At 43.8% G+C, this 14,830-nt stretch overlaps 2 protein-coding genes across 2 annotated transcripts; both read right to left on the bottom strand.

Moving 5' to 3' along the window:
* Positions 1-305: 305 nt before the first annotated feature.
* On the bottom strand, positions 306-988 carry LOC123082087 (phytosulfokines 4). The gene has a single exon (XM_044504504.1). It carries the CDS (start codon positions 853-855, stop codon positions 565-567), a length of 291 nt encoding a protein of 96 aa, XP_044360439.1. The 5' UTR covers positions 856-988; the 3' UTR covers positions 306-564.
* A 3,209-nt stretch (positions 989-4,197) lies between these two features.
* Positions 4,198-10,138, bottom strand: LOC123086382 (probable inactive heme oxygenase 2, chloroplastic). The gene is made up of 4 exons (XM_044508141.1): positions 9,571-10,138; positions 6,319-6,542; positions 4,759-4,866; positions 4,198-4,656 (listed from the first exon to the last, which is right to left on the bottom strand). Exons 1-4 carry the CDS (start codon positions 10,070-10,072, stop codon positions 4,564-4,566), a joined length of 927 nt encoding a protein of 308 aa, XP_044364076.1. The 5' UTR covers positions 10,073-10,138; the 3' UTR covers positions 4,198-4,563.
* Between the last annotated feature and the right edge of the window lie 4,692 nt (positions 10,139-14,830).

Genomic DNA, 14,830 nt, shown 5'->3' on the forward strand with positions numbered 1-14,830 from the left:
CGGTACTGCTTTTACTCCTAGGCAGGGGCGATTCTACTGAGGGGCTTTAACAGGCTCAAACACCTCTCCAGCACTGTAAAATTTGTTTCTACTACTAGTTTTAAGTTCCAGTCCAACTCCTTGTAGGCCCAATCCAACACATATTTGCGTGACCCAGGCAGCTCAGCCCGCCCTTCATTTTTTTCTAGATTCGCCACTGCTCCTACGCATGTACGTAAATGTAGTACGAGCGAGAGCTTACATGGATATGGGTCAGCGATTGAGAGGGACATGGCAGTTAGATTTCCAAAGTTGAGCAAATAATATGCATCGCCCATACACAACAGTAGCATTATCATTATTGTTCAAGGGTGACGTACAAGATTCTTTCCTGTGTTCTTACTCAAGCCAGCCAACGCACTGGCTTGACCAGCGGATCACAAACAACTCAGCAAGATTTCTCTACCAGCTTATATACAATCGAGTACCCGATTCGCAAAAAAAAAAAAAGTGCCCAACTGCTGATAAAATCTCCATATTGATCATACAAATATGATGCTATGATTTCAGTCCCAGCTAAGCTAGCTAGTTGTGGTTTCCTCCCTGGGTGTAGATGTAGTCGGTGTGCGCCACCAGCGTCCTCCTCATCAAGCACTCATCATCGCCTCCATCTCCCCCTTCGGCGCCACCGCCGCAACCTTCATCCTCCGCCTCCGCCGCCGCCTCGCCGCCGGCGTCCTCCTCTGCGCGGCCGTCCTGGGCTGCCTGGTTTCTTGCGGTTGCTCCCACTCTCGCTGCGCGGGAGGAGGCGACGAGGAGGAGCAGGACGAGAGATGGCAGCAGCAGAGAGGCGTACGGCCGAGGTGATGGCGCCATGGGCGTACCTTGCTGCTTCCTTCTCTTCGTTTGAGAGAGAGAGAGTGGTTATGTGTTGGTTGGATTTATGGGGGTGTTGGTTCGGAGCTGTGGCGTTGGGACTTGGGACGGAGGGCAGGGGAAGAAGTTAGCAGGGTGGCCTTAAATAAGCGCGCATAAATGTAGCTAGGTTGACGTCGCTGTGGGCTGATTTTTTCTTCGGTGACTGACGTTTTCAAACGCTGCAATGGGCCTTCTTTGGTTGATAGGGAAGAAACATTGTAGGAATAAAAAAGTCATAAAAAATGAGATGATATATCGGAAATCCTCTTTGGTGCCCGAGCACCATGTAGCTCGGAATCACGGCCATCACATTGGCTTATGATTTCTGCCCTGTGCGCGTCTCATCGAAGTATATGGACCGTATTCCCACCATAGCAGGTCGGTAAGAGACATAAATGGCACGGGTTGAGGTGTCCAACTGATGGGCTAGAAAAGATGTTGGATAGGGGTTTGTTCAGTCTTGACTAATTTATGTCTATCTAATTTATTAGTGCGTACTTAGCGAGAACGGACGTTTGGCTCTTGGCCTTCATAGAGGCCTTTAAAAAAAATCAAATTTCAAACTTTTTGGTTTCAAAAAAGTCTGAAATTTTTTTTGCAAGTAAACAAGGATGTTATATGTATGTATGTAAAATTTCAAGATGAAATACATTGAAATGCGACCTGTACAAAAAAGATAAATTCATGCTTGCAAGGATGAATAGTATCATGTGTTAAAAATCCCCAGATTTGTCTTTTTTTGCATAGCCCTCATTTCAACGTATTTTGACCTGAAAATTTACACACATGTGTGTTCTGCCTCCATGTATATCTGTATTTTTTCAGAATTTTTTAAAACATAGAAAATATGAAAATTCATGAAATTTAATTTTTTTCAAAATCGAGCTCCGCCTCCAAAGGCAATATCCTGTACTTAGCATGATGTCAACTGCATAAACCTTCAATGTTATGAATATTAATGTAATCAAGGGCATAGATCTTCCTGACACAATTTACTAATGTTCTGCCCATGATTTTTAGTAATTGATAGGATTTTTTTTACTAAAGCAACTAGGGCTGTTATATATTCTCCAGATGAAGACATTCTTATCGGTCAGTTTGGCAATCAAAAAGTACACTTCACTTCAATGTCCTCCATGATTCAAATGATAACACCACAAATTGACCCCAATAAATCAAAATGGGCACATTATGAAATTTCAAAATTAATATGGAGCTTTTTTTTCACGATTAAGTACCACATCATGGCATATTGCCCCAAACAAATTATCTGGCCATGCATGAAATGAAGGACAACCAAAGATCCGTATAAGCAAACTTAGAAAAAAAAACAATGTTCAATCACTGCACAGAAAAAGAAAAGAAAAGAAAATGAATTTCAAAAGAAAACATATGTAAAGAAAATGGGAAAACAAGGAATGATGAAAAATAATGAAAAAAATTAACAAAGAGAAAAGAAGCCTTCCTAGTGTTTTGAGCCACCAGAAAAAAAAGTTCAGTGTTTCCACCATCGTACTTAATCATCATTCTTTTAAGCAATATAATGCTACAGTTATACGCAAATATTTATAGATTGGAATTATGGGCTGATGTGAAATGATGGGGTTGGCCGGTTGAAAATCACAAAGGACACATCAAGAAAAATCAGGGGAGGAGATAGGATTACCAGAGAGACCGCCCCGTAAACCATCATCAATAAACATTTGCCTGTCGGTGTAGTAAATTTTTTTCTTTATGGGGCTGTGTCTTTCTTAGTGAATTTCAGGAACATACTTAATTATCTTTTAATGCCAAAAATAGTTAATTATCTCTTTTTAGAGCCGTAGTTTTCTTTTCTTGAGAATTTATTTAGAGCCGTTGTTAACTGTTCTGCATGTATTACATGGGCCCATACTAAGAAATAGGTGCGCAACAGTTGACTGCCAACCATCCACCCGGGCCACTTCAAAACCAAAGCAAATATTCGCACGTCTGTTCACGTGATGAGCCTGGCCAGCCGCATACAACAACACTGTTGAAACTCGATGTATTCAAGTCCGTATTGTCTGGCTAAATAAATTTGGCCCAGATCCCCATGCTCCACCGAACGATTGGGATACCGAGCGCCATGTCGCTCGTGACCCAAAACGCCGTACTCATGATATATATCTTAAATTCTATGAGTAGGAATATGAAAGGAGATGTTTTTTGATTCACATCACAGAATGAGATGATATGTATCTTAAATCCTATGAGTAGGAATAGGAAAGGAGATGCCTTTTGATTCACATCATAGAATTTTTTTTTTCATTAAGTCTAGGCTAATGTTTATTTTTTCATGAAATATAGAGGATAGGAAGAATTCCTTCATAGAAATAGAGTTCTATTCCTACAAGCCAAAGGGCTCTAAAGAATTTTTTTTCTATAGAAATTCTATCATATGAAATTCCTACAAGATTCCTCTAAACCAAAGGAGGCCTTGAAGTCTTGGTGAGGGTTTTTTTCCCTCTTGTCGTGATCTTCGAAATTAGGTCTATATATATTAATAGATTTTGACAAAAAAATATCTTGAGGGCAAGTTGTACTCCAAACTCTAGTTTACTTGCACTTTCTCATGTAGTGCAATTGTGCTCCCTGCAACAATGTACAACTTTTTACTCACCAACGTTCTTACACTTTGTGTTCCCCCTGTGTAGTGCACTTTGTACTCTGAACTAATTACCTAGTACTCCCTCCATTCTCAAATATAAGTCTTTTTAAAGATTTCAATAAAAGACTACATACGGAGCAAAATGAATGAATCTATACTCTAAAATATGTTTATATACATTTCTATGTTGTAGTCCATTTAAAATCTTAAAAAAGACTTGTATTTAGAAACAGAGGAAGTACAACACATCAACCCAAGGAGAAGCGCCACCGCCTACGGAGACTTTCAATCAAGAGAGCGCTACATATATGAAAACACTGACATGGTAGAGAAAAGGACCATACAGATTGTAAACCAACATTACCGCCGACTCCTATCCATGAACGGCCACACTGTATTAGAGAAAGAAATCAAGTAGCTCATGTCATCTAGGATCATTGTAATAGAGAAAAAAATCAAGTGGCTCATGAACTTTCTAGGATAGCTAGAGTTTCTCCTCCAAATATCTGGATGGGCGGTGCTACGATCCTTATGAATAAATAAACAAGGAGATAATTGTCAAAAAAAGAAAAACGTCCTCGCACACTGGCATGGAGTCTCCGAGCTATATAGGGCACCAGGGGCACCGTGGAAGGGGGTCCACTCCTTTGACCTAGATAGGCTACACCACGTACTAGAAGATTTCCAGCATTTACCATCAAAATCACCACCATCATTATCACAAGTTACTGAGTTCGTTTTCCTCAAGTACCCCCTACATTATCAGAAGTCAGGCAGGAAGTAGGCCGTCTACTGCCCAAGGAAGCACCTGCCAGTAGATGAAGAAGGCGCGGAGATGCACCCGTGGCACCAAGAATAGGCGAGCAGGAGTCGCGAAGCACAAGTCGATCAGCTCCATCTCTAACAGGAAAAGACATCTATGGGCCGAGCCGCCTCTAGAAAACATTATCTCTAAAGATGAAACTACACTAAGCCTCTAGCTTTTCCCGTCTTCAGGTTCAAATCAAGTGAAGCCTGTAGAGAGATTGGTCGTTTGTCTATGAAACGATTAACCGCACGATCCGCCCCATGTACTGGAAGCATTTTGCGGCTTCTTTCAAGCACAAGTTCCTGTCCTTCCGAGACCAGTGCTGCACCGCAGAAGAGACGCGCTAATCAGACCAGCAATCACATACCTCATGGGGATGGTTTCAACTTTACATGAAAGCAGGAAAACATTGCGCAATGTGTACCTTGCTAAGCTCATTAAGCTTCTCCCTAGCATCTTTTAGTAAAATTTCTGGGTCAGAATCCCATTTGTAGAACTCCAGCAATCTCCCATCCAAAATTTTGTCGCACGTCTGTTACATGAGAAAATAGCAATACTTCTTCAGAGGCTTTCATCGAAGACAGCATAGCAAATCTTTAATTAAGTTCCGGCTACGAAATAAAGAGATGGTTTTGAATGGATCCTTGTCGCAGTTTATGGGGCGGCACAGCCTGAATACAAGCGCAGATTTTTAATCGATTTAGTTCATGCTTGTAAGAAGGAAACCCTCCCAGTGCTCATTGGTGGGGACTTCAATATCATTCATAGGGCTGATGATAAGAACAATGATAATTTTGAACCTCTCTGGCCATTCCTTTTCAACGTGGTCATTGATAATCTCGATCTGCGTGAGATAGATTTGGCAGGGAAGCAATATGCTTGGGCTAATTCACTTGACAACCCTACTTTTGAAAAGTTGGACCGTGTCCTTATGAATTCAGACTGGGAACATAGGTTTCCTTTGGTCTCAGTTTGGCCTCTGGAGACTTTTCTTTCTGACCATACCCCGCTGCTCCTTGATGCCGACAATGCTGCCCATGTTGGCAACCAGCCCCTTCTTAAGTTTGAGCTAGGTTGGCTGAATCGGGATGGGTTATATGATTTAGTCGCCAAAGTTTGGCAACAAGAGCAGCAAGGATTCACGTCAATCGAACGTTGGCAATTCAAGCTACGCCGGTTTTTACAAGGTTGGGCCAAAAATACAAGTGGTATTTACAACAAGGAGTCAGAGGTGTACACAGTATACTAGACTATGTAATTTTTGAGTTTCCGGTGATTTGTAGTTTGCTACTTTATTTTGTTTTGCTTGAGAAGTACTAGACTTTATAATTGATGTACAGGCTGGGGGGATGTTCTCTTCCATCATCTGAAGAAAAATGCAGTATACTAGGCCAAACAGCGCTTACCTGAGTCCAATTACCAAGCCAAAATATTCAGTTAAAGAAATGTAGGTAAAATGATTGTGAAGACGGTTTTTGGCAAATACGAAGGCTTGCACAGAACATACATTTCCCTTTAAAAGTTCACGATAAAAACATACTTGATCTCACAAAGGACAGAGGGGGCACACTGCAACTATCTCATGATTGTACTTCACAGTGATCCATTTTCATTCTATATCAACCAAACTTATGGGCATTTCCTGAACAGTCCCATCACAACTTGTCTGACAAATAAACTGATTGTCCAAATAAAATCATGTCACCTATAAACAGGATGACTGTAAAATTTCTACCAGGAATAGATACTCTGCAGTACTACCCATATTAAGGCTAATATATTGGCCCCGGCGTCGGGAAATAAGTGCTTTGTATAAGCAATGCAACAGAATATGACATGACTTGAGAAAATAAAATACAGCACAAAGCATCTAATTTTTATTGTATACAGAATACGGAACTCGATCTGGTTTAGTGATGGAAGAATTGCCAGAATAACTGAGACAAGATCATGGATATTTAATCAGGTATGGATAGGGAGTTACCTTTTTACCAATCGCCAACCCTCCAGTTGTATGAGAAAAATAAAGATTGTAATAATGGGAAAGGAAGGCCGGGGCACTGCTCCCAGCCAATTCAGACAGATAAGCTGCATATGTTGATCCAAAAGTACTTGGCTCTGGAATTTCAATTGCTTGTTCTCTGAACCACTCCAAATCTTTTTCAATGCTAGCCGAACGTTCCAAACCACTTTTCCTGAAGTAAACATCTGAATGAACATTAAATTAATAATATGCGAGTAGTAGATACAGTTTCTGTTGTACTGATTCAAGAAGTTCTTAGGAGCTACAATAGGCATTAGATGTTTCTTGAAGGCCATTATTAATTCTGATTTCTAATAATTTAGGCGTTTCACATAGAAGGCAGCATGATTACTGGTCCATGCTGTTGCTGAGATATTATGGATATACTTAAGTGCACCAAAAATTGTTTTGCCTTCAAAGTACTCCAATTTTAGGGTTGGTAGTTTTTTAGAGTAACACTTCTCAAACAACTTAACAAGCAAACTATCAAGAATATTAACCAGCGGAAAGTAAAGAACTGCAACTAATTAGGAGGTATGGTAAAAAAAGAGTGCAACCACTCTTGACGCGATCATGTTTTTACCGTGGTTCGGATGGTTGGCGCTATCATACGTCCATGTTGATGGAGGCTTCGAACGAAAGGTTTTAGGATCACAAGGAACCCAGTTGAGTGGCCCACTAAGAGCATCTCTAACAGACTCCTTAAAATCGCGCGAACTGTAAAAATCCGGCGACTATACGGGTTTGGCCCTTTTTTGGGCCAGACCAGAGCCCGTATACTCGCCCCGGCCCATAAACCTTTTACGGTGGCCCGGAACCAACCCCTCCCCCCCCCCCCTCACGCGGTATAACTACGGGTTCGCGGCAAGCATACGGGGCCAAACCCTATCCCTGTGCCACCGCAATCCCCCCCTCTCCCCTCTCGATTTCTCGCCGCGGTGACTCGTATCCGCCGCCGCAATCCACCATGTGGCGCGGGATGTGGAGCTCGGGCGGCCGCGCCGGCGGGGGCGACGACCCCGAGCGGCAGCGGTGCGTCATAGTCGACAGCGCGAGGAAGCAAGCCACCCGGAAGTACACGAACCGCGGCCTAGAGCCGTAGCTGTCGCTCCTCCACGTGAGACGGAGGAGTATGACCGCAAGCAGGCGCGGCTGTCCTCCGGCGTGAGCAGCTCCGCCGGTGGGTTGAGCTCCTGTACGCCGCTCATGCCGGTGAAAAGGGATCCGGAGGAGCTCCCGCCGCTCCGCCTGATGAAGATGGAGCTAGAGCCGGAGCCGGAACGGGGGGGCGGTGGCGTCATCTGGCCGGAGGATTTCCTTCCCCCGGCGGAGGCGGACATCTTTGAGTCCGCCATCGTCGCGCGCAGTGCGCGGGAGGAGGAGGAGGCGGAGCAGCGTCGTCGACGGGAAGTCGACCTCGACGCATTCCTCCTCGAGGAAGGGCTCACGAGGCGCAGGAGTTCGACGACAATTTGGAGGCATGGGGCCGCGAGGCCAAGGCGCAGGACGACATCTACATCGACCTCGTCTCCTCCTCCGACGACGACTGAGCTCCTCCGCCGCAGCACCCGGATGGCTCCGGTGAGCAAAATTTTGGCAGTAGGGTTTACAGTGGCCGCCGCTCCTCCGATCTATTTTGTACAAATAGGCTATGTATGAAATATGTATGATGATCAAGTAAATATGAGCGCTACTAGTTCTACTGATTTCTCCCGCGAAGTTCTGCTTTCAAAATTTACAGGTTCATTTAAGTTTCTGTTTTGCCGGGCTGTTTTCAGCCCGTATCCGAGGCTTGCTGCGAACTGTAAACTCACTTTACAGGTCCGCGGTATAAGGGGTCTGCTAGAGATGCTCTAAGCGGCCCACTGAGCACAACCAACCTATACAATCATGGATTGCACCAATAAGCCTAACTAAGGGGTAGATCTTCACCAAGTAGGCCATCTCCGAGCCATGTAGCAAATGATAGGCTCTCAAGTGACTCCTAACCGTCTAGGATGCACACACACCATCCAAGAGGAGCAAGCAAAGCAAAGTCACTTGACAAGAACTCCTCAAATGACATTCAATCAAAGCACCTCATGAATCTAAGAGAACACTCTCTCACAAGAATAGGATTGTGGTGAAAGAGATGAACTTGAAGGTGTAGGGATTCAGAAAAAGGAAATTATTGGCCTTCAAAGAATCAAAGAAGTGATCAAGGAATCACCCAACACTTCTCTTCTTTTCTTGCCTTGAATCTCTCTTCATCACTTCTGGTGGTTGATGGATGAAGTGGTTTGAGTGGCTTGCAAGGGGTGGAATGAGTGAGTGGAATGACTTCAAATGAGTATGGATGATTTCAGCCACCAAGGGGTATGGGAGGATATTTATAGAGAGGATCCAAGATTTGACCATTACTAAAACTTGCCCCATGGTTTCTGCGCCATGATTTTAAGTGGAGATCCCAGAGGGATCCACTGCAACCAAATGAGCCCTTAGTAAGAAGGTTATGATAACTTTTTGCATTGTAAGATATGTCTTCTCTTAGTTACATATTTACTAGTAGTTTACTTCTAAATCACCCATAATTTTAGGAGTACGCAAACATTAATTGCTAAAGATAACATGAAGGGCACAGAAAGACTATCTTTCAACAACTATTGTGCATGCCCTCATCAGCACCAAGGGCTCTCCCAATGCATTATATCCTAGGTTATATCATATGCATTAAATATGTACTTAGATATAGCTCCTCCAATGGAATATATCTTATTGTTGTATCTAAAAGAGCTCTCATTTAATATGTTTTGAGAAAGAAAAAGTATGAGTTGTCTTGGTTTTGGTGCTAAGAGCTATATCTATATTAAGATATGGTAACTCTCTCTTTCATCGTTAATTAAATAGGTAGCACATCAGATTTTTGCTTAGGTGTCATGATTAAGATATAGTCCAAGATTGAGCACTGAGACTGCCCTAACAATACAAGTCATACTGTGAGCTTCTAGTGCCCAAAGAAATAGCAAGGGAAACAAAACCTTTTACAGAAAATGACATGATAATGAAACACTCTTAACATGCGCCCACTACAAGCCCCATTACTGGACCCAAATTCGAACTGCAGGATCACATTGCCGCTCTGGAAAAGAACATCTGCACTAATTGCTGGCTGGCTGCAGCAATTGACAAGAACAAGAACTGTAGCAAAGAATGGGGAAGAAAGATCTCACTCACAGGCGACGTCCGTAGACCCGGCTATGATCCGCTCAACGGTGTCGAAGACAAGCTTGCTATCCACAAGGTAGCCCACGAACCCTTCCATGCTGGGCATCCACTCCTCCACTTCATGGTTGTCCTCCTCCTCCTCCTCCTCCTCCTCCTCCTTCACTTCGTCGTTTCCCTCCTCGTCCATGTCGTCGTTGTCCTCCACCTCATCCTCCCTCGATTCATCGTCCTCCCCGGATCCGTCAGCCCTATTATTGCCCTTACGAGTAGTGCGCTTAGTGTTGCGGAGGCGCATGGCGACGAACCGCATCTCCTCGGCAACGCCCACCGCCTCGCCTGGGTACTGCCTCGGGTATCGCCGGGGTTGCGGAGGCACTGGCTGCGCCTCTGCCGGGGGCGAAGGGGCGCAGCGTGTTCTCGATAGGCTAAGCTTTCTGGGAGGGTGGAGAAAGCGGAAGTGATATGGCCGCCGGAGCGCCGCCGCCGAGGGGACGGCAATGGCGAGCGGCATGGTTATCCACTTGGACTTGGGAAAACAGTCCTCACTGTCACCACCGCTCCTATTCTCCGCTTCTTGCGAGAGATAGGGACCATCCGCCCCGCAAGGAGCCCCGCTACAGGGATGGCCTCATGGGCCGGCCATTTGTTGCTTTTGATTATTTTTCTGAAATTCGAGAAGAAAAGATTATTTTTCTGAAATTTGAGAAAAATAAAAACAATAATTTTTAGAATATTACAAAATGTAGAGAGATAAAATGATCCCAAAATCTTATAGAAAAACAGTTAGATGCTTGCTATCTTTGTGAAATCTGTTTCTAGTGTGTACAATTTTTGTTACACCATGCATGGAAAATCTTCATATAACCCTTCAAAATTGTTTTTGATGTCACTTGTGTAAAACACTGTTTGAGTTATATTACTCCCTCCAATCCATATTAATTATCGCTGATTTAAAAAATATTCATAGTTTCTTTTATGTGTTGACCAATGAATGAATTCATCATACATCTGCAGTGGCGGAGACAGGGGGTGCCAGCAGGGGCCCTGGCCCCCCCCCCCTAACATCACGTTGTTGCTACTAAATTACTGATGAATAGTGTAGCATCATAATTTTTTTACTGATAAGCATCTACTTTTCTAAGATTTGGCCCTCCCCAACCTGTTTTAGTATCACTTGGCCCCCCTAATCCAAAGTTTCTGCCTCCGCCTCTGCATACATGCACCGGCCTCTGCATACATGCACCCTGCGCAGTGGTCGAGCTCGGTGTCGTAGCATGCATGAACTCCAATGAGCTTCCAAAGTTGCAAAATTTGCTGCAACGCCGGGAACATTGATCTAGCTAAAAATCGGCTTTTCAAAGGATTCTCACAATGTTGGAATAGGATAAATGAAATTAGAGTGTCATGTCATCTTGAATCCTATAGAAATTTGGATGGAGGAAGTTTGAGGGATTGAAAATTTTATTTCAAACAGAGTGCAAACAAATCTTGAGGAAAAATTCCTAAGGATATAATCCTACAACTCAAATCAAACGACTGACACAGGAACAAAACTAGGGATCCAAATCCTCCAAAATTCATGTAAAACTCTCCTAAATCAAAGGAGCCCTTAATTGGACCAAGCTAGGCTGCTCCCGTGTTTCTTCTCCTTAGTCCATAGTGGTAGCCAATAGCCCACAAGCATAATTTCCTTCCTTGATGCTTGAGCCACTCACTGAAGGCAGAATCGAAGGAGGCAAATCCCATCTAACACGATGAGGCAGAATAGTCGCCCAATCACATAGGGTGAGCATGGTGGGTTGGTCCAACTTGAACCAAGACCAGGGGTCAGGCTCTCCTGTTGGGATCCTTGCATGCACTATCGTGCAGGGCCAACCAGCGGCCAACACGTGGCCTGGTGGACCCGACCACTAAAACAACCACACCCTATCTCTGTAATTACGAAAAATCGGCAAAACTGCCTTTCTTTCTCCCGCGTATCAACGGACTGCCGCCAAAATCTCCAACATCCTTTCTCCTCTCCATTGTGGATCACAGAAGAATAGATCAGGATCGATAGAGAATTGCCCTCTCACGTGGACCAGCATCTACGGTGTTCTTAGGCATGGAAGGAGCTCCCGCGACTTCATCATCCATAAGTTTGTTGTTGTGTCTTGAATCTGCAAATTATCAACACTCTCATCATATGGAGGAGACAAGATTAAACAGAAACAAAGGAAGAGCTTAATCTTTGACATGCAAATTAATCCTTGAGACTTAGCTCCTCGTACTTAATTCATCTTCCATAGGTCTGTTTCTTGTGGGTTTTTTGTGCCAATTGTAATGATAGAGATTATTGTATCTAAGAAAAAGGAGAGTGTTTTGCTAATGCTCGTATGAATACAGTGTGATATTTGGCAAAATATGTTGTCCCATCTTGAAGTGATGTTTAGGTTTCACTATAACATGAGTCTGAATATCATGTTTTTTTACAAAAATGTGTCGTCCATGAACTAATTAGTATATGATATTTTGATGTTATGTAGATCATGAGACCACAAATGTGGGAGAGGCGGGTCGAAACATAGACGATTGTTACAGCAAAAGGTTAAAACCAGAGATAGGAATGGAATTTGAGAGTGAAGATATAGCATATGAGTTTTATAATGCATATGTAGGATGTAACACCCTCGATGCGACTATAGCTCCCACGTGTCGAAGCACGACTTAGAGACATAATCGCATTGAAGGCATATGTCGCAAGTTAGGCAATCTTCACAACATCCCAGGTAATATGAATAATAAAGAGGAGAACATAGTTGGCTTACACTCGCCACGTCAATCAAGAACATAAATAACATTACATCATCCAAAACACTCATGGCCCGACTGTGGTGCCAAAATAGAAGAGAACCCAACATGCGACGCGGTCCCAATCACCCCCAACTGGGCACCACTACTGATCATCGGGAAAGGAAACATAATAACACTGAGAGTCCTCGTCGAACTCCCACTTGAGCTCGTACTCGTCACCTGGAGCGGAATCACCTGGACCTGCATCTGGATTTATAGTATATGTGAGCCACAGGGACTCAGCAATCTCGCACCCTCGCGATCAAGACTATTTAAGCTTATAGGAAGGGTAAGGCAAATATATGTGGAGCTGCAGCAAGCGACTAGCATATATGGTGGCTATCTTATTTGCAAAAGAGAGCGAGAAGAGGAGGCAAAGCACGAGCGAGAAACTAGAGAGCAACCTGCGCAAACATTACTCCAACACCGTGTCCACTTCCCGGACTCCGCCGAGAAGAGGCCATCACGGTAACACACTCAGTTGATTCATTTTAATTAATTAAGGTTCAAGTTATCTACAACCGGACATTAACAAATTCCCATCTGCCCATAACCGCGGGCACGGCTTTCGAAAGTTCAATCCCTGCAGGGGAGTCCCAACTTAGCCCGTGACAAGCTCTCACAGTCAACGAAGGAATAGACCTCCTCCCAAGATGTTCCGATCAGACTCGGTATCTCGGTAACTCAAGACGCTTCGACAGGTTAAAACAAGACCAGCAACACCGCCCGAATGTGCCGACAAATCCCGATAGGAGCTGCACATATCTCTTTCTCAGGGCACACTCAGATTGTCTTAGGTACGGGTAGGCCAGCCCAGAGTTGCCCCTGGTGGCCACCGACAGCTGACAGGTGGACCAACACTCAGAGGAGCACTGGCCCGGGGGGGGGGGGGTAAAATAAGATGACCCTTGAGTCTGCAGAACCCAAGGGAAAGAAAAGGCTAGGTGGAAAATGGTAAAACCAAGGTTGGGCATTGCTGGAAAAGCTTTAATCAAGGCGAAATATCAAGGGGTTCCCATTATAACCCAACCGCGTAAGGAACGCAAAATCCGGGAACATAACACCGATATGACGGAAACTAGGGCGGCAAGAGTGGAACAAAACACTAGGCGAGAGGCCGAGCCTTCCACCCTTTACCAAGTATATAGATGCATTAAGATAACATAGCAATATAATGATATCCCAACAATTAAATAAAAAAAATGTCCCAACAAGGAACGGCCTCCAATCTTCACCTGCAACTAACAACGCTTTAAGAGGGGCTGAGCAAAGCGGTAACATAGCCAATCAACGGTTTATTAGGACAAGGTGGGTTAGAGGTTTGACATGGCAATTGGGAGGCTGACAAGCAAATGGTAGGTGTCGTAGCATTGGCATAGCAAAAGAGCGAGCAAACTAGCATAGCAAAGATAGTAGTGATTTCGAGGGTATGATCATCTTGCCTGCACAGTTGTCAGAGTTGACTGGATCCTCAAAAGCAAACTCAACGGGCTCCTCGTTAGCGAACTCGTCTCCCGGCTCTACCCAACAAGACAAACAAGCAACAAGGATACAATCAACCACGTGCAAGACCAAGCAATATGATGAAATGATGATATGCTATGCGGGATGCGATGCGGGATGTAAAATGCAAAATATGACAGGAATTGCATGAACCTGGCCTCAACTTGGAATTCCAAGGGTGCCACTGGAAATATGAGATGAAATCGCTTGAAAACGATATAAAGATCATCGGAATCGGAGTTACGGTTTGGAAATGGCAAGCGTTTTAAGATATGACACCGGTCTACGATTTACAGCAAGTAGGCATCTAAATGCAATGATATGAACATGCTACAGCACTCCAACATGACAATAAAATACATGGAAGGGATGCACACAAGATGCTTAACAAAAGTCTAGCACTGAGCTACGGCCAAATCATCCATTAACAGGTTCAAACAAGCATGGCAAAAACGCAAATGCAAAACAGATTTCAGACTTAGTGAAATCAACACTTGTCTGAAATTTCAGATCATGAAGCTCTCTTCGGAGCAGCAAAACAACATGAAACACGACCTGATTAAGACAAATAAGAACATGGCATGGAGCTACTCAACAAGCTTAACAAAAGTCCCTAAGTGACCTAGGGCCAAAAGGGATCACAAAATATATAAACGAGCACACGAACATAGCTAAAACACAATCAGTTTTCAGACTTAGTGAAAACTGAGACATGCTGAAATATAACTCACGAAGGCATGTAAATGAGCTCGATGCACTCACTACGATGCAAGTCATGGCAAGGCAAGCATACATCCAACAATAAGGCACAAAATGCTAGCTATACATGGCAAGAACAATGGCATAGCATGCACGGATCAATTACAATAACATCGGCAAAATCGCAAACAAGTTGACGATCTGTCCTGATTCACCACGAAGCAAAAGTAGAGCT

Source organism: Triticum aestivum, chromosome 4A (assembly GCF_018294505.1).
Source record: "Triticum aestivum cultivar Chinese Spring chromosome 4A, IWGSC CS RefSeq v2.1, whole genome shotgun sequence".
NCBI lineage: Eukaryota > Viridiplantae > Streptophyta > Magnoliopsida > Poales > Poaceae > Triticum > Triticum aestivum.